Raw genomic sequence first — 21,168 nt, forward strand, 5'->3', positions numbered from 1 at the left:
CACACCTCCATCTCCTACCGACCAACCTCATCCCGCCCCCTTGACCTGTCCGTCCTCCCTGGACTGACCTATCCCCTTCCTAACTCCCTACCTACACTCACCTTTCCTGGCTCCATCCCCGCCTCTTCGACCTGTTTGTTTCCTCTCCACCTATCCTCTCCTCTATCCCTCTTCTATCCGCCTCCCACTCTCTCCCTATTTATTTCAAAACCCCCTTCCTCTCCCCCATTTCTGATGAAGGGTCTCGGCCCGAAACGTCAGCCTCTCTGCTCCTATGATGCTGCTTGGCCTGTTGTGTTCATCCAGCCCTGCACCTTGTTGTCTCGGATTCTCCAGCATCTGCAGTTCCTACTATCTCTTTAATGAGTTGTTGAATTGTCACTGATCACTGAATAGTGATGCACTATCCCTGTTCATTCTTCTCAACCTTTTGGCACTTCCTATCGTGGTTAAGCACGCTAACCTCTTCCAGTACCTCTTACGTAGCTGGGTGGAAATGCCTTTCCTGATTGCGTTGTTATCCATGCAGCCATTACTGGAGAATGGCCTGCAATGGACTTTCTTTTCACTTCTGAATTGCTGTCTTTAATATCCTGTTTCCTCCTGCAACACCACCGGTTTCTCATCTACACATTGCCCACCTGGCATAGTTCAAAATATATTCCGATTCCATACGTTTTGTACATAGCGTATTTTAATCAATCTGTTAAGGCTAAGGTAGGGGCACTGAGTGTGCCACAAGAACACTCCATTCTATGTGTGCTGACAACATCCATCTTTGCCATGCTTTTACCTCTCCTGACATCTTCCAAGACCTCCAATTTCCCATAATATGGGATACGCAATAACATCTTCCAGTTAAATAAGTCATTGGTTTTGGTCCCTGTCATGAATTGCCTTCCCAAATAATTAACTCAATGTTTCTTCCATGCCACTGTTAAAGGCACAACCAGACAGCATGCAACCTCAGCATTCTGAATTGAAATTTCAATGCATGTCATTTCTGATAATGTTTATAATATCACTGGTCGTTATCCTACCTCAGTCAATCTGCTGATGAAATTCTCAATCATCCTTCTGTTACCTTCAATCTCCACTGGAGATGCTTGCCTGGTCAGCCTTTTTCCCTCGCCCACTGTGAACTTGAGCTTATTCAAGATGTTGGGACTGGAAGTCAGTTGAGAATTAAGTATTTACTTATGAGCCTTGCTACTCCAGTGATGATATTGGCTCCCAATTTGACAATGCCTTTTTCCTTTAATTTCTCATGCTTGTGTTCCTCTCCTCCACACTCTGTCCTCTCCCTCAGTCTGTAATGCCCTCGAGATATACAAGCCTCAAATCATTGAAGGATATTCCTGATTTTCATTGTCCCATCCTTGGCAACAATGCATTCAGTACCTAGACCCTAAACACTGGCATTTTCTCCTTAAACATCTGTTTCTACCCTTCCCTCCTTTTGAAAACACTTGTTAAAACATAGTTCTGGTTGGAGTTTTGGTCAACTCTCTGAATATCCTAGAAATTTGGTGTTAAATGTTGTCTGTGATACACTTTGGAACATTTTGGACTTTGAAGGCATTATGTTATGGAGCACATGATAGTTAATCTTTAATTTTTCTGAATTCACACAGTCTTGTCACACACTACAGTTGTTGGTGTTATGGTCAAAATTATTGCTGTAAACAGGATAGCTATATGCCTTCAGATAACATTTTAAAACTCTTTCCTATACTTTTACAGGATCCCTTGCAGCTGGACAGTATACATATCCCTTTCAATTTCTTCTTCCCGGTAAGCATAAAACTATGTATTCTGAACTGTTTAAATCTTGCTTTTGCAATTAAATTACTAAATGGTGAAAACCTTGTCTTGAAGTTCCAGTCGTGAAGGACGTTTAGCTCCTCCATATCTATGTACGTGCTGCTGCTGCTTTGGAACTGTCTACCAAAATTCCATTCATCTATCTTTTGCATGCTGTCTTTAGTATTTATGTTCTTCAATTCTTTTTCATGGTTATGATTTTTAGTTTGATAGACAGTAAAATATTTAAGAAACCAAGTTGTACTTTTACTATTTCTTCCTATGGCTGTGCAAATTTATTTACATTCTGAGAATTCTGCTTTGAAATGGGACTGTATCCTGCAAAACGTTTGCTTACTAAATTCCATAGATTTTATAAAATTTGTCCTGGAATGAGACATGTGTCATACCACAACAGTAGACAAACCTCTCAATCCTATCTTGGTCACTCAACAGCATGTATTCCCTAATTAAGGGCTAATCCTGTGTTTTTTTTCTTAATTTAATCTTGTGATGTGCCAGCTGTACCAGTGACGGGCTGAGCAATATACATTGTGCACATTGGCCTCACTGAACAAGATTGTTAATTGCTCCCTTTTATACCATTTAATCCTTCAAATTGAATTGACATTGCATGTATACATAGTAAACTCAATAGACCTTAGAATTGCAATTCTTGAATATTCCTTTTTGGAAAGCTTTTTTAATGGTTGGAACTGCATATATTTATTATTTTTCATGTAATTTCTCTCAATTTCCCCCTCACTAAACTGCCACTGGGACAGATTGTGTCATAATTCATAAGTTAGTTAATGCAGAAGAAACTGGGGTGGATAATGCATGTTTCAACAGGGATTATTGCATTGCTACGCCTATTGTTGCAAACACCGCTTGTGTTGCTCATGTAAAATAGCAGTATGAAACAGATAGCTTCACCCGTTTTATCAATCATTTGAGATACCTTACCCTTCCAGGTTGTCATTTCAGAACCAAAACTGATGACCTCAGGCTGTTCATGATTTTATGCGATGTGCAGCAAGAAATGATCTGATCAAGGTGGCCGTCATCCTGCAGGATGGCTTTTCCTGCTGTTACAGAATTAAAGGTGTGGTGAGCAGATATCTCCATTCCTAATTACAAGGCTGTCAACAAGATCAATATTATGTGGAGCTGTAGGAAATCCAACGTGTATTGAATAGGGAATGTCAGTTTGCGGTTCGACAGTGGTAGAGAATTACCCACATGCTGTAGTGATCTAGTTCAAGTACCATTGTGTGAATCAGTATTGATTGAACTTGTGAATTTAGGAACTTGCGCAGTTATGTTCAGTTTTAATGACACCACGTTTCTCCAAATTGATGGAGTTGCTAATGGATCGCTGGTAGGCCCAGCTCTCCTATTTTTGCTGGGTTCTACAAAAATTGTGTTTTTTTTTTAAATGGCCCCTAAACTCTTACACCTCATTTTTCTGATATTTGAATCCATGGTTCTTTTGTAAGAATTTTCATGCGTATCTTAGTACACTGTGCTCCATATTACGTTTGGAACAGACCAGTCGGATTAGCTCCCTTTCCTGAATGTCCCAGTTGAGAAATTGGTGGGGTTCTCTAGTTCTGCCTATTGTAAACCTGACATCACTCACTACACATGCATCGGGATTCCTACAGTTCCATGTATGAAAAGATTGGCGTTAATGGCAGCCTCTTATTAGGAACATAGCCATTTGTTTACTGTGCAAGCTGAAATAGCATATGCCAAAACCATCGTGTAGCATAATTGGCAACCTTGATCATATCATTTCTTGCTGTATATTGTGCAAAGTCTTGAACAGCCCTCAGGCCATCATGTTTGGTCCTGAAAAGTGCCCAGTCTCCCTTGGGGTAAAAGGCAAGGTGTCTCAAAACTTGATCGAAAGGGTGAGGCTAGCTGTTTCATGCTGCTACTAAGCAGCAGCAACAAGTGGTGTTCGTCACCAATAGAATGCTGCCAAAAAGATGTTCTGCTTATCAAACAAATGAGCATTTCTGATTATATCCAAACTCTATTTCGGGTTTACAAAACTCAACGCTCCATCCATCAATTATGCAATTGAACAAATTTGCTACGTAACCATTTGTTTGCAAAGAATTGTGTTCTCAGCCAGTCTGGGATTGTCAGTCAGGCTTGGAGTATGGTGCACCTCAGTGCACCATGGGCTGCATATATGACTATACAGGCTTGTTCTTTGCAGTCAGAATGTGTGCACATTGCATCTGTTTCAATGCAGCTAAATAGGTGACATTCATTTTTGCGTTCATTTCTCGAGAGCAATGCCTTGACCAAACTGAGTCAACCTGACTTGTATGAAATTTAAACAAAACTCTTTAGTCAACTGAAAGTCATTACTAAGTGGTGCATTCTCTGTGGCAATGCCTCTACCAAATTAGACTATTTGTCAAATTCCCCTCATACAGTGTAATTGTTTTCCTTTTTGTTTTGGTATTCTTGTGACTTGTCCTGTTGAGTGCAAGATGAAAAGTTTCAACAAAACTTCAGCAATACAGGTACTGAAGTTTACCAAATGACAATCTATAAATGTGTATTTATGTGTAAGGCATTGTAGTTAATTAGAACTGTAAGCCCTCAATAGCTGTGGAAAGCCTCTCAATTTGGTGCTGTAAAGCCAGCCACCAGCAAGAGACTTCTCTTTTTTAAAAAAAAGAATTCACATCAGTCTTCAGCCAGAAGTGATAAATGTGTGATCCATCTCCGCCTTCTCCAGAGTCCCAGCATCACAGAAGCCAGTCTTTGGTCAATTCGTTTCACTCCACAATAAACTGTTGAAGGCACTAGATACTGCAAAAGCTTTAGACCCTGACCACATTCTGGCAATAGCACAGAAGACTTATTCTCCAGAACTTGCCACACCAAGTTGTTCCACTATAGCTGCAACACCGGCATCTACATGACCATGAGGAAAATTACCCAGGTACATAGCACAAAGCAAAAGTAGGACAGATCCAAATCAACCTAATACTATACCAGCAGTCTTGAGATCATCAATAAATTTTTAAAAATGTTTTTAATTTCTCTACAGTTTGTAACTTTCACAACTCTCCTGCTGAAATTAAAGGTTTACTTTGATAATTCCTGCTTTAGAACATTTCCTGACAAGAAACATCTCTGCTTGTTGACATATCCTACTCTATTCACACTTTTCCAAGTGGTACTAGCTGCTCACAAGAAAACAGTGCCATTATTTTAGGAACATGTTGTAATACTGAAATTTGAAATTCCAGTTGAGGTTGAGATAACACCCAAATAAGAAGGCCTCAGAATCCCATTTTCCTATAATCCTATAATCTGAGACAAATCAAACCGGTAAGAAAATCTGTCTTGTTATTGCAAGTGTTCTGAGCTTTGTGCTCTCCACTATTTGTGTAAAAAGATATTAAGAGTCCGGAGATCAAAGGTAGGTACATGATGTTAGGTCATAATCAGCCGTGATCTCATTGATTGGGTTAAACTGAAGAAGCTAAATCGACTTCTCCTGTTGCTGTTGTCATGTTCTGTTCCATGACCAAGAGGTCAGCTGTTTCATTTGTTCCTTAGCTTGTAGCAGATTTCCTCCAGAATTTTAACTAATTTGCTGAATGCTTCTCTCTTGGGTAAACAAATTTTTCAGCAACATACAGTTGAGAATTGAAGGTAGCCGTCTGGGAAATTCTGGGGAGGATATGAACGCTGTTGTTCCAGTTTTGTCAATGAGCACACCAGTATTTAAAAACAAATAGGAGGTTGGAAGGACCTCCAAGGTAATACCTGAGACGTTGACTTCTCCTTTCCTCCAAGTGCTGCCTGGCTTGCTGTGTTCTTCCAGCCTTCTATTTGTCTACCTAGGATTCCAGCATCTGCAGGTTTTTTTTGTCTCTAGTGTTTAAAAACACTTGTTTATTTTCATATTGCAGTTACTTTGGAAATGAAGATAACATATATATAATTATTTAATTTGTATAACATTTTTCTTTCAAAGCAACTGCTCCCACCTCATTTGAAGGCCTTTTTGGGAAGATAAGCTATCGTGTCAAAGCTACAATAGAAACTGCACGATTCTCAAAAGACTATAAAACCGAAAAGGTGTTTTACATTCTTAATCTGCTGAACCTGAATGATATCAGTGATATTGAGGTAAATTGTTTGCTTTGCCATAAATTGCAACATTATCAATTCCATGTATTGTGCATGATTTTACTTAAATGCTGACATGAAGAAAAATGTTTGCATGCAATGAGTGGGTCAAATCTGGAATTCGTTAACCTGTACGTGTTAAAGGCAGGTTCAGTCGTGGCTTTTTGATGACTTGCTGAGTATTTTAGCAGAGTCAGCATGGGCATAACAGGACAAGTGGCCACATCCCATACTGACCTGTAAAAGGTTGTTCTCGTGAACAGTTTAAAGCAGATTTGCTTTTGTAATTTTTGCACAGTTCTGATCTTTAATATGAGCAAAGCTTGTACGTAGGGTTATGAAATGTAACTTATTTTTGAAATGGAGTAAATTGAAGTTGTTGCTTTTTAATACTAAGTACACTAAAGTCTAGCTGCTTACAATGCTGGAGCTCATGTCCTACAAAAATTCATCACACATTGACTCTTCTATGGTATACTTCTGCCAGACCTGCAAGTATTTCCAGCAGTATTTCTGTTTTTATTCCCAATGCTATGCTGACTCTAGTTAATAACATGTTTATTTTTAAGTTGAAGCTAGCTACACTGGCATCGCCAGGGCCTTTTTTACCTGGAGGTGCTTGGACAGCAGACGTTTAAGGAATGTTCAAATTCAATCTCATAAGATGTTGAAATGAACCACATAGTTCTCATCTACTCTAATAGCCAAGAAATTTTATACCTTTGCTTGATTTACTAGATGGCGTATGAGCACATCTTAATAAGAGATGTCAAGTGACCACCTTTGGCAATGAAATGCTTTGCAATTTCTTTTGAGGACTTTTTCTCAAAATACATTTTGGGCTTTATTTTGTTTGCAGCAACCAAATGTGATATCTGTGACCAAGAAGTTTAGCTACCTGATTGTCAAAAGTGGAGTCGTGGCTTTAACTGTGAGCACTAATCTTAAAGGATACATTTCAGGGCAGATCATACAGCTTACTACAGCCATCCAAAACAAGTCTGGGAAGGATATGGGTACTGTTGTCGCCAGTCTCATTCAGGTAATGTATAGATCTAAACATGCAGCACGAGGTTCTACAAATCTGAATTTTCAGTCACGATAGGCTGAAGCAACACTGCTAAAAGTAATACAACTACTCCATGCATTTGTGATTGCATTACGTTAATGAAAATGGCTCTATGCAAGAACATAATCTGGAATTTAATGTCTCAGACTGTATTGTGTATTATTCGTGAGTATAATTTTATTTTGTACAACAGATCCTGTTTATCACTTAGATTCTGAAAAGTGAACAGAAGCTGCCAGCAATAATAAACAATAATTTTACTTGGCAAACAAATAAGAATTTGGCTGATTAATTGCCTAGTTCAAATTTCAGTTACTTTGATTTATGGAAAGCTTTAGGTTTAAAAATAGTTTGCTAAACTTTTTTAGTATTTGTTGTTAAGTGTTTGTATTGTAATTTGTGAACATGATGCGGTGTACTGTCTGTATTCCTGCTTTAATAGCTTTTTCCCTGACCAAGTATCATTCTTGTGTGTTCTCAGAACATGTAAATTTTTTGGGCTGCTTTTGTTTCTTCAAGTAAGAAAATCAAATGATTTGTAGCTGGTTCCTAGCCTTGGAATCATAGGTCTACATTTCTGTGAGCAGACAGCGGCCAATTAACCCATGAGTCTTTGCCACTATTAGCCCGTGGCTAGGATATGTCTTTTGCGTCTAACAACTTTCTAAAGGGCTCGTTGTATGTTATAATGAAAAAAATGGAATTATGATAATTACTGTTGAAATGCTTAAGTCAATAAGTATTACCAATTTTAATACTTTAATCAAGTTGTAAAGACTATTCAATGGAAAATGCCCTTCCAAACTGGCTAATTTCTAGTTCTGCTTTTTGTTGTTTTTGTTCAACATTTATTATTGCTCAAATTTTGCAAATTTTCCAATTTTTCAAAATGCATTTGAACCTGTTATGCTTGAGTATATTTTTATCGCTGTTAACTTTGCTAAAATCAATTTAACAGTAAGATGTTCAACACATGTACGTAGCACTTAGGCAGTAAGTTAAGGACTGGTCCACTTAATAGAACAAATTCAAAGTGACCTGTAGCATGATATGCAATGAATGATTTCTATATAGAGTCGGTTCTACTATAACGCAGTAGTTGCATTCCTGCACAACATCGCATTATGGAAAATCGCGCTTTAGAAATGACAGGGCCGATGGGAAAAGCGGGGTTAGGGGCAGATTACAAAAAACATCACTCAAAATTGCTCAAAAGCCTAAAACAAAGGATACCACAGTTTGAATAAATGTTTAATTCCTATCTAATAATGAAATAAAAGTAAATTTAACACCTTGCCTTGAAAAAATGTCAAGATGACTTGATGGGGAGGAGGTTTTGAGATTGCTCTTGTTAATTCAGGAGCTGAGGGTCATCATCATCATCACTACCATCACCTTCAGGTGCAGTTGTGATTGCAGGGTTAGGGTGAAAAATAGTTAATCCAGAAGTCGCTGGCCGTCGTCATTGTCTTCTGACTGTCTTTAAGGCAACTCCCAAAAAACATCCAGGTTTTTCTGCTTTGCCCTTTTTCTTCTTTCATGAAGAAGCTGCTCATAGGGTGCCAAATAAGATCTTATTCCATGAAGTGCTACCATGCTTCATTCTGCATTGTAATCACTGTGCTGTAAGAGTTACAACTGCTTCTCGATTTCCCTCCAAATAGGAGACAAAACAGAAGTGGAAAGCTCTCATGGTGCTGCATCCTGGACGACTACATCTTCATCTTCAGCTTCCATATTCCCCTCAGCGACAAGTTGTTGAAATAAACTGTCGAGAGGTCTTCATAGTAGGACTCAAGCAGCTGTTCAACATCCTCACTCTCCACTTGCTTTGCAAGATCAGCCCAATGTTCTTTGATTCTTGGGAGCTCCTCTGATGGGTCAAAGCCTTTAAAATCTTGAAGAATCTGGGAGAAGCTTCTGCCAAACTGCATGCAAGCAGTCCTTACTGACCTCACCCCAGCCCTCCATGATAATGTCAATTGCATTCTTGATGTTAAAACTCTTCCAAAATTGAAGAACACTGTTCTTATCCCCCTCAGTGGCTGCAAACAGCCTTTTAGATATGCACGTTAAATAATAAGCTTTAAACGCTGCTATTGCATCCATGGGTTGGAGGAGAGAGGTTGTGCTTGGGGGTAAAAAGAAGTTAATGGTGGGAGAATGACTTGGCACATTATCCGGAATGAGGAGAATCTTATTAGCCAACACAAGTTGCCGTTTTAGAAATAGCATTCCCCTATTCATCAGTCGAGTTATAGCCAATTTGTGTTGCTGGAATATGCGTTATAGCAGAACCTGTTGTATTTTAATGTCACTTATTTTGGATTTTTAAAATTTTGAACTAGTAGCATATGGATTTAATTAATTTGTACATCGCTCTAGCTATGGTAATTACTTTTTGGGGAAAAATGTCAGTTTGTGGAAGTGAATGGTAATTTCTTTACATTGGAAGATTTTTATGAGCAAACTAAATAAACAGTTGTGCATTAAAGTTTCAGTTCAGACAGTCAGGGATTCATTTTTCTTTGATTATGGAAATACCCATAGTTTTTTGGTTTCAGTTTGGCAGTTTTTTTAGAACCTTGGCTGAAGGTCGGATGTGTAAAACATTGTCTCCTGAGAAAAGAAGACAATTTTTGTACTGTTACGTGTAAGAATTTTAGTATAAAAGCTCCAAATCAGAAATGGTTGGTTAAATCCCTAACGGGATTACTTGAAGCAGCAAAATTCTAAGCTTAGATGTAAGAAGCCTCCAGGAAGACGCTACCAGATTCTCAAGATAGTGATTTGAAGCTGTAGTTAAGTCCTGTGGATGTGAAAGAGAAGGAAATTCCCTCTGTGAGGACTGTAAAGCAGTGTTTTGGGGATTAAGGGGATTGTACTTCACAGGATGTTTGGAAATTTTAAAATTTGTTAAGTAAATAGTTCACTCATATTTTTCTTGTGTTTCATTGTTAAACCCGAATCTGCAGCATTAGTTTGTCTTTCACTGAAGTACAAACATGTTAAAACCAGCCAATATCTATCAAACCAGATTTCAGTCTTGAGTTTGATTTGTCCAGTGATAACATTAGTTGGGGATCATCAAGAGAATTTTCTGTTACATGATAGGCTCAGACTTTTGTGGAGCAGAATCCCAGGCCCAAAGGTAGACCTCCCAGGCTTGAGTAAGGCTGGATTCAGGAAACCCTAGTTAAAAATGGATTAGGGATAAGTCTTATTCTTCCTAGTTGCCTACTTTAGTGATGGCAGGGTTTCATTTGAGAGCTTTACACTTGGAAACACTGCTTGCACATCATAAGGCCTTGTAGATATTCTATTTGTTATTGCTATTTCTGCGAAAACTTGGTTTTCCTCAGGTTTTCCTTATTTTCATTACCTTAGAATGCTGTTCTAGAGTGCATTTGTAGGGAATTGGGTTGTAGTGTGCTTACTGCAGGCCTTTTCTCTTTTATATCCAACCATGACTGGTAATCCATATAATTATTTTAAGAAAAATGATGCGTATTGTCACAAATGAAGTGAGCATTACTCTACAAAACTCACTTGTTCACGTGAACGTGCAATTCTGTTCACTTAAAACATTTATTCTTTCCTGCTCGTCTGCCCCAATCATAATTGAGTTTTTTTGCTTTATTTCTCTTGGTCCATTTCTGGGTAAGAGGCAGTTCTTACCCAGAGACAATGACTATTGTTTTCAGTTTTAGGAAAGTATTCAGAATGTCAGGTTGTAAGCAGCTGCATTGTCCATTTCATTCCAAGATAGAAATACGGTCTAAAGAATAGCTGAATAATTTCAATCTGGACACCAGGCTCATGTGATTTATGATGCCTTGGGGCTTCATCTTGGAGGGGAAGTGTTTCCAGCGTACCCCTGACACTCCTGACATAGTGTGACCATATTTAGGGAGCAGCTAGAAATAAAAAGTCTACAGTTGACGGAGCAAGAATATGTGTGGCAGTTTGGATTGAAAGGGCAACATTTGTGAGGACTTCAGTTGAGACTGGAAGATGCATTTAACTTGTGTTGATGGGAGAATAGCCAGGAAAGCCCTCATTTTAAGGACCATTTTGCAGTTACAAGTTAACAGGATGTGAAATGAAAGGGACAGAAGTAAACCTTCTGGAGTTGAGAATCACCTTAGAGTGGATCCAGGAAAATTTTAAGAGACTACTTAAAGGACACTGTAGAAGTGAGTTTCTGGTTTGCTAAAAGTAGAAGAAAAATTTCTGATCTTTAGTTGGGAGTACAAGTTACCTACATAATAACATAGTACTGCTTTGGCCTGATGGTTACATTTAAAGGCTTGAAAATGAGAAAATTTGTCACTTTTTAGCTATCAACTGGAAGTTCAACCTTTTCAGAAGTTTTCAGAACACTGTTTTGACATTTTGTTACAGAAAGTTACCTATAAATCCAAGCGGTTAATCTATGACTTGCGGACAATTGCAGAAGTTGAAGGGTCCGGGGTAAAATCGTGGAAACATGCTGAATGGAAGGAGCAGATCATCGTACCAGCCTTGCCTCAGTCATCTCTACATGGTTGCAACTTAATACAAATAGATTATTTTATTCAGGTGAGAATGAAAATTAAGTATCTCTAAATTAGAAAAAGAACACCATCGCCTACAAATTCCCCTCCAAGCCACTCACCATCCTGACTTGGAAATATATTGATGTTCCTTCACTGTCGCTGAGTCAAAATCCTGGAACTCCCTCCCTAAATGCCACTGTGGGTCAACCCACAGCAGGTGGACTGCAGCAGTTCAAGAAGGCAGCTCATCACTTCCTTCTCAAGGGCAACTAGGAATGGGCAATAAATGCAACAAAAGTGATGCCCGCAACCCACAAAATGAATGAATGAATTTTAAAAAAAAAAAAAACAGGAATTTGGCTACCTAAGAGTTTTTCCTCTGTGCCTCCAAACAAAACACTGCAACACTCTGCTCCTATGATGCTGCTTGGCCTGCTGTGTTCATCCAGCCCCGCACCTTGTTATCTCTTTAAACACTTATTTGTTAGCTTTGGCAATAGTTGCTGAAACACAATATTATAACTTATGGTAGGTTCGAGCTTTGGCCCTCTAGGAAAAATTGGTATTTACATGACCCCTTTAATGTAGTAAAACATCTCATTGCAATTCATGAGAATTAAGCAGACAAAATTGACATCATGCAAGTGGGGGAAACAATTGGACAGATGCTTGGTCAAAGAGTAAGGGTTTAACCTGTGTGTTGAGGAAGAGAAGTAAAGAAGCAGAGAGTTTTGGGGAGGAAATTGGAGCTTGTAATCTAGATAGCTGAAGACAAGGCCACCTTGTCTAAAGTGAAAGAGATGAGGACAGCAAAAGAAACCAGAGTTAGGGGAATACAGCATCTTGTAGGCTTTTATAGGGATCATGGAGAAGAATTTTAAAACTATGACTTTGAACTGTGAACCAACGTACATTGTTTTTCTTAATATCACTTTCTCCCCAATTAACAATGTTACTCATCCTGAGCATTGACCAGCTGTTCCCTAAGTGCTGACACTTGTCCTGTCAGCGGCTATTAACTATCCCTTCTAAGTCCTCTTGTACCGAAATTAGTCACTTGCCTATCCTTCTGATCTAGTACCATTCAGTCTCCTAGACTGATATAAACTTGATTCCTCCACCCCTAAACAGCTTATCCTCCAACCTTGCATCACTGGTGCCATAAAACATCCAATAAATAGTCGTATGAAAACTAACAATTGCTTATGTATGATGAAGTGAGTATCTTTACATATGGGAAATCCTGATTTGTCTCACCTGATTAACTTGAGTGAGGCAACTTTGTTTAGTATGCCTTGTTCACAGTAGTTTATATCAGCCTCCAGCGTATCATTCTCCGCCACTTCTGCCATCTACAATCCAACCCCATGACCATAGAGATATTTCCCTCCCCACCCCTACCTGCCTTTCATAGGGACTGTTCAATCCTCAACTCCCTTGTCCGCTCCATGCTCCCCACTAACCGCACCACACCTGGCACCTTTCCCTGTAACCACAGGAAGTACTATGCCTACCCATACACCTCCACCCTCCCCTCCATCCAAGGCCCAAAGCAAACCTTTCGTATCTGACAGGGGTTAACCCGTACATCCTCCAACTTGGTCTACTGCATCCATTGCTCCCAGTGTGGCCTCCTCTACATCAGTGAGACCAAGCGTCGACTCCGGAACCGTTTCGAGGAGCATCTGCGTTCTGTGCACGATAAATGACAGCACCTTCCAGTTGCCATTTTAACTCTCCCTCCCACTCCTTGGGTGACATGTCCACCCTGAGCCACCTCCAGTGCCACAACAACACCACACACAAACTGAAGGAGCAACACCTCATTCCGCCTTGGGAGCCTACAGCTCGATGGCCTTAATATAGAATTCACCAGTTTAAAAATCTCCCCACTCCGGCCTCATTCCACGTCCAACTCTCCCTCTCATTCCTACCTCCTTGATCTGACACAACCTGTCCAGCTTCTCTCCCACCTACCCGCCCCACCCATCCCACTGACCAATCCCTCCGCCACTGCCTACATGTACTGACCTATCACTTTCCCCAGCCCCAACCCTCCCCCCTCTCTATTTATTTCTGAGCTCCCTTCCTCCCCCTCCCCATTTCTGAAGAAGAGTCCTGACCCGACCGTCAGCTTTCCAGCTCCTCTGGTGCCTGGCCTGCTGTGTTCCTCCACTGTGTTGTCTCTGGAAATAGATGTAGTATTTTATTGCCTCTAACTTAGTTTTACACCAGGAAGTAGTATGTTGCTTCCTGAGGCTCTTTTAGAATTTAGATGCTTACCTACTTTTAGAAATATAGTATTATACAAAAAGATTTTCACATTTTCAATGATTGTGGAAAATCTGAAGTAAAGTAACAACATTTTTTGTGTTTTAACAGGTTTCTATCCGATCGCCAGAGGTTTTGGTCAGCTTACCGATCTATATTGGGAATATTGCTGTGAATAGTCCACCGCTGACACCATCCAGGCAATCACAACTTGCTCAACCCACAGTGATCCCCACAGCTCCTCCAGCTGAAGATATTGGGGCTACTGGTTATCAGCCCATGGACAGTATAATTCTTCCAACCAAAAGCCACTCTCAGCAGCAGACATTATCACCTCATACCTATAGCCAAGCATCTGGCTTTGAAAGCAATACTTGTGAGCAGCTTCCTGGTCCCATGCTTTGTATTTCAACTGGTGCTACAGTCCCTTACTATGCAGATGGACCTGTTGTTGCAGATCTTAGTGAAAATCCTCTGATTTTACCTCCTGAATATAGTTCATGGGGCTATCCATATGGTATGTTTTCTGCTTTTATTGATAGTTCTGAAATGTAGAGCTCGTTCAAGATTATTTATGTTTTCCTTTATATTTAAACTAGTAGCAATATCTTACAAGTAAATGCAACTCTGGTTACAGATGTCCTATTTCAACATTCGTATTTTATTTTCAAGGTTTCTAATGATTTGCAAGAGAGAATCTTGCTAAACAAAAACACACCAACTGTTTGCACAATGTGATTTGTCTTTTTGTCTTTTAATAGATCCTCCCCCAACATATGAAGAGAGTTGCAGCAGTGCTAACTCTAGCATGAGCACAGGACAGTAATATGCTGCAGACTATCAAGAGTTAGTACTGTTCATGTACTGAAATGCCTTTTAGTTATGTTTTACTGGAAAACAAAAACTTTACACATACAGCCTGAAAATGTGTTCTGATGTTGAAGAAGCTGAAAATTCATTATCAAAATGCATTATCAAGGACCACAGATACTTCTACAGCTTGGAATGCTCTGCACAAACTACCTATTTACTATGCCCATACTGGACTGTATTAATCTGTGTTCTCTTTTCTTATTGATCCTTGCTTTTGGGACACTGAGTACCGAAGGATATAGATATCAATGTTAAATGCTTCCAGCTGTGTATATAAATAATAAATGCATATTTACTCTTGTTAAACAGCTCCACCTTATAACTGTGAATTGTGAAAGACTTTCTGAAATCAGTCTAGTTTCTGTGGAGCAAGCTGGAAGCTTTAAGGTACTTCTGAGCCTTAAGAACCAAGGTGCAATGATAATACTCCTTAATGGTTGTTCAAGTAGAAAAAGAGGTTCCATTACAAGTGGTCTTTCTGTAGTGGAATATCAGACTCAATTGTAATCAAGCTTGAGCCTACTTCAGTACATTTTGTACTTATTTGTGTATTGGTTACATAGATCACAGGCTTGATGGCCAAGTTTGAGTATGCTGACCTTTTTAAAGAACTGATACTAACCAGAACAGTTTAGCAATCCTTTCACTTTGAAGTGTTGAGTTGCACACCTTTCTTATTTGTTTCATGAGAGAGTTGTCTATATATACAGTATTTATTATGTTAGTATGTTTTGGAAAATTGTGGCATGCTCTTTAAGCTAGCACATGAAAATGACCAGTTCGAAATCCTGTATGATTATTTCACAATTACAACTTGAGCCTTATTAAAATCAAGTCAAAGCCAACCACTCACTAAAATTACTTAACATAATGCAATTTTCTACTACTGTATTTGATAACATTCAGGATTAAAGCTTTATGTGCAGAGTTTAAAGAGGTGCTGAATGACTTTGTTTAACCTCCATAAGCACAGGTTTAGTATGGGAGGATATTTGAATGACACAGGTTGGATTTTACAGTGAAAGTAGATGGTTTCTCTGGAACTACAGTGGTCTAAATATTGAAAAAAAGTACATAAGGCTGAGAATCCTAGCAACAAATGCTTCATGTTAATGTATGAAGTCTGGTTTTGCATAAACCCTAAATGGATGCAATTCCTATCAAAATTCTTGATGAGCCTACATGCTGCAATGCTGCCAGAAGTACTGGCTGCAGGCTGCTTCCCTTGCTATGAACAAGAACTTCCACCTGTACTCGGGATAACTTGTTTACAAAAGCATTTTGGCTTATGAGGGAGTGAATGTGGAGTAGGCACAGGAGGAAACTTGACTGTTAAGCCTTTTAGAAGTTCCCAACACACCCTTGTTTTGCAGGAAGAGTGGATGGAAGTAGGGTGATGAACTGAATCTGAAAAGTTTATTTGTCCACCACCATGTTGCCCTTTTAGCTTAATTCAAGTTAAACAGCATACTAGGTTCTTAAAAAAGGCAAAATTCATCAACACTGCTTTTTATTGATGTCCAAATGACACTTGATGCTAGGGTTCAAGCTAGCTGATATACTGCTGCTACTGGTGTGGAATTTTAATTTTATTATGGGAACAGGTTTATTCATTGAAGTATATTTTCATTTCAAAAGATAGTGAGGCTGGAACAAAACTTCAGCTTAAATTAATTTGCTTATATTTTGTATGGACAGTATAGGAATAAAGGGAATCATGAGAGTTTTCTGTTACTTGCTGTGCCGCCCATAAGTTCCAACCCCCTCGACCATGTTATTTCAAATATTTTGTCCTATTGTATGTATGTATAAGTTAAAATTTATAAAGAAAAATTGTCTAACACAGTGCGCAAGCTGACTAAAGACCATTGTTCCAAGGGTTGCTTGGAAATTTGCACAGCATTTTGAATTGTATGGAAATTACTGAAACCTGTTGAACAAATTTCACCCACTGATTCTGCATCCCCAGAGTGATTACATATATAGTGAAAGCCTTCAGTATACTGGCAAACAACGGTTTCAACATTTAGTGAAGTCCTTTCAAGTTTTAAAAATCAGTTTTTTAAAATATTACTTCAAGATTTGGACAGTATTTCACAAAATGCATCTGACTGCTAATTTGTGAATTATTAAGCACATCTTGTATATTGCACTAATGTGAGCATCACAGCCTGATTTAGAACAGCAGACATAACTTCGGGCATTATTCAAACAAATATGTAGTGTTTCAGTACACTGTGTCATGGAGTAACTGGATATAAGTTTGTGTTCTGCATTTGAGTTCTCAAGTGGTTTAGAGCAATAGCTCGCTAGCTTGTGTCCCACAAGAAAGGAAAAATATTGGCTGTGGATTATGCAACAGAGTCTTGCGTACTTTCTACCATCGAGATATCCAGCAGCAGTGGCTGATGCTTGAATGAATGTCAGCTTGGCTGAACCTGATCAGGGATAGTGCACACGGTGAGAGACCTGTGAGGATTGTTTCTCCTCTATTGGTACGAATCTAATGAACTAATGTCATTGGCCACTTAACGGATGCAGTTGTTGTGTTTTCTTTTTATTTTTGTGATAGAGCAATAGTTGACTGGTGGTAACTTTTATGCTCAGCTGATCTAATAGAATTGCAAAACAGTAGGTTTAGTGTTTTTAATGCATATTTTGTTAGAAAAACTCAGGGCTTGAATATCTTAATGTAAACTATAGAAAAATGAAATATGCAGAATTCCACTTGCTCTGCTCTTAACTAGCTGTAGGAACAAAATGGTTTTGTGCTTGCTATGATGAATAAACTGTCTAGGCATAAGTTTGAGAAGGCTCGAGGAAAAATAAATGAGTCACATTACTAAATATAGCTAACTTAGAGTGAAGGCTTTGTCATTTTAAATTGAAATACATTTATCTCTGAAGACCAAAGTTGTTTAAATATGTTAGTGCTTAGACTTTTCCTAATGTAACATCAATCTAGCCATTATTGAACCTTGAAAATGTGAACTAATCTGCAGTACCATGTTTTCTGAAATATCTTCAAAGTAATGAAGTATGCTCAACTGGATTTAAAAATATTGTCCAGAATACATTGCAGCAAAGAGTGAGAGAAGTTGAGATGATTCTGCAGTATGAAAGAATAGATTCTTTTCAGGGTCAGAATAAGACCTTAGCAAGGCAGGGGCATTCTCACAACTGGATAAAGGCTTATCATTCTCTTCCATCCATTGAAATAAAACAATTCTGTGTGCCCATTTGCAATTGGGCGTTCCGTCCTGGAAAGCTATTGTGCTCTGGTTCTGAAGTGGAAAATCTGTCTTTAACTGTATAAATGCTGTTTTCCCCTTTTGGATTGATCTTCAACGACAGGATGGTGTGTGCATTCATTCCATTGTCTTCAGCTTGCCAGCTCCCTCAATATCTTAAATTGGAAATAATATCCTACATGAAGGATGGGAATGAAGTAACTCTGAGGATGATGAATTTCAAAGTTAGAAAGTCTGAGACTCGTTGTTTGCACATAGAGCTTCGTGGTGCTAAAGAATTGTTGAAATTTGTACCAGCCATTTAAAAAGGAGAAGGTTGAATTCTGTAACTCCAAACTGTTTTACTGCAGTCCAGTATCTAAGAATATTGTTTAAAGTTGTAACCTGTTACTGATATCGTGTGCCTTTTTGTAGAATTTGGGATGCTAAAAGTTAATATTTCATTTTAACAGGAGCATTCCCCTCATGCTTATGCTGCCTCATTAAGAACTACAAATTAATAAGGATTGTCATGTACAACTTGTCCAAATATCCTTATCTTATTCTGTATTTTTGACATTGTTAAAACTAGAGAATTTCTGCTTTGCCCAGTATCTTCACTCCTGTTAGGATATTAACTTTGAGAGCCCTCAATCACGAATTTTAAACTTGTTTAATTAGGTGTTATTAATTATTGTCTTATGCACTGGAGGAAGTTTTCTTGCCTTACCAATATAATGTAGTCTGATTCTACTTACAAATTTCTTAAATCATGCAATTGTTTTACTTCACTATTCCATTTAAAGCAAATATGGTGATTAACTAAGCCTATGATATGTTCCTGGCTGAAATAAACAAGCATTTGCCTTTTCCAAAGTTAGGGTTAGTACTGAATCTAGGTTTTGAAATAGTTGCTCTTGGAAAAGTGCACTTCCTTGAAAATAGAAAGAAAATGTTATGCCAAAAATGTTCGTGCCTCCATCGACAGCGCCGGTATTTTGATTGGCAATTATCCTGATAAACAATCCTCTAAGACACAAAATTGCTTCTCAGTATTGGTGTGAATCAGTAAAGTACCAAAAATTATATTTTTAAAACTGTTTAATGTGCTCTGGTTTGTATAGAATTACATTGCCTATGTTTTTCTGTGCTTTGTGATTAGTTCTTTTTAAGGTACTTATGTTGAGGATTTCGGATTTTTAATACCAAATTTCTTCTTAAAAGGCATCTTGATTACTTCATTTAATCTTGATATACAAGTGCTTTTTCAATACTTGTCTTTTAAAGTAAAAGTACTGTCTATGTAGACTTTGCGCAAGCAAAGTGTAGAGATCTGAACTGAATTGTTACTTGCATTTTTCAGTTTGCTGCTAAAGCGTTTTTACATCAGTTACCCCAATTAATTTTATTGGATTTTTCTCCACTTCCTTTCTCTATCTTACGATAACCAAGAATTTTATTTTTTAGAATTCATGAATCATTGTGTATTAAGAGGTGGGCCAGCAACTGGAGGGACTTGATTTGTTTGGAAAATGTGATAATTCCCTCAGTACTTAAGTACTTAATACTATTTGTTTTGAAAACAAATATTGAGAATTAACCTTTCCAACTATGTGGATTTCAAATGTTCAGTTGCATTAAATGTGTATAACAGTCATGCTGCATTTAGACAGACAATGGTTTTAAACAATACAGATGCAGATTATTGGTTTGTAGCTTTGACTACTTTCACATTTTTCATGTAGAAGTTGCTTTTCCTTCTGAATATTTCATAGAATGTATTCAAGTTATTTTCCCCAATATTTTTGTTATAAACTTTGATTTATTGCACCTTATTGTTTCAGATTTTAATGTAATTATTTGAAAATGTAAATCGAGTAGTCAAGCACCATATTAATAAAATTTTCTTTCAAAGAAATATTGCAGTGTTCGTGAAATTTTGTATAGAGGAAGAAGTGTTGGTACTTAGATTAAAAACACTGGAATGTTCAGAAGTCAAAACTAACATTTTTGGTTCTTAATGCTGGCTCTGGTTATTTCCCCTGTATTTGAGTTTCTTTCATATAAAAAGATGGTATATGTTTCAGCATTTTAAAGGATGATAATGCTGTTGTAAAATCTTGTTTTATAATCTGTTCCTTAAAGTTTAACCCACCAAAATTTAACACTAGAAGCAAAACTGAACAGAATTACTTCTCAAAAGTTTCATTTAATTTTGTTTGCTCAAACATTTAATTTGTTGCTGACAAACTTTTACCAGGTAATTATCTGTACTAGTATTCAAACCCAAATAGAATAATAATTGGCTTTGCAGCATAATGAAAGTAAACAGACCTGTAACACAAGCTCAGAGTTCAGATGTCCTAGGACAGCAAACTTTGATTTAACTGGCACTCTCAATAAACTGACATAATTATATCATGAAGCTCGCTTTGTTATTCTGTCTGTAGTGTTTCAATATATTTACTTCAATATAAATATACTTGTTTTAATTGAATGGCCACACAAAATATCAACAGCTGATTCAATTTTGCATCAATTTCTCTTCAATTATCATGATTTCCACAATGTCCACTTAGTCAGTTGACTTCGAGTGAGAAGGCTTTCTGCTGGTAAGTTTTATTTAAGGCAAAGTGTCATTATTATTTATGATTTATCCTGTAAATAAAGTATAACGGTGTGTGTACCCCTGCATTGCATTCTTATGTTGATTATGTGAACCTCTTGATTTCTTGGAATGTTTGATCAACTGGCACTCTCCTGGTCCCATAGATGTCGATTAATAAAAAGTTTGCTATACATGCAAATAAATCATTTGGAGCCTGAGCTTGTCTTGCAGCTTTATAATGCAGTAGTGCAATTGTAATTTCCTTCGACAAGTACACACTGTTTGGTCACAGGCAGATGCATTGCACTAATTTTCAGTTTACCTTAAAGTGTTTGAAGAAAGCATGGGGTTTGCCATATTCTCTTGGAATTAGGTTAGAGTTTCCCACTCTATCTAAACTCAGGAGTAAAGAGGCTTCACCATTCTCTTGGCCTAAATTTTAATTCCAACAGCAGAGAATTTAGGAACTTGGTACTTTAGAGTTTTTACGTGTATGTTTTATAAATTTATAAATGACAGATTGTACGTGAAGACATGCATATTGGTTTTCTCACTTCAATATTTTTGACATTTGACTAATGCTGGCAAATGTTTCCTTTTGGGTTCTTT

The 21,168-nt window shown here is 38.0% G+C and overlaps 2 protein-coding genes across 2 annotated transcripts in view; one reads left to right on the forward strand and one right to left on the reverse strand.

The window, feature by feature from the left end:
* The window catches only part of LOC109913773 (glutamine synthetase-like), a 190,998-nt gene that overhangs the window by 147,749 nt on the left and 22,081 nt on the right, over positions 1-21,168 (reverse strand). The gene's annotated exons all lie outside the window — the stretch shown is intronic.
* On the forward strand, positions 2,805-19,869 carry LOC109926710 (arrestin domain-containing protein 1). Its single transcript, XM_048613802.1, has 6 exons — positions 2,805-2,908; positions 5,816-5,970; positions 6,830-7,012; positions 11,444-11,620; positions 13,960-14,365; positions 14,610-19,869. The coding sequence occupies exons 1-6, from the start codon at positions 2,827-2,829 to the stop codon at positions 14,672-14,674; spliced, it is 1,068 nt and encodes a 355-aa protein (XP_048469759.1). The 5' UTR covers positions 2,805-2,826; the 3' UTR covers positions 14,675-19,869.

This window comes from Rhincodon typus, chromosome 28 (assembly GCF_021869965.1).
Source record: "Rhincodon typus isolate 14 chromosome 28, sRhiTyp1.1, whole genome shotgun sequence".
Lineage (NCBI taxonomy): Eukaryota > Metazoa > Chordata > Chondrichthyes > Orectolobiformes > Rhincodontidae > Rhincodon > Rhincodon typus.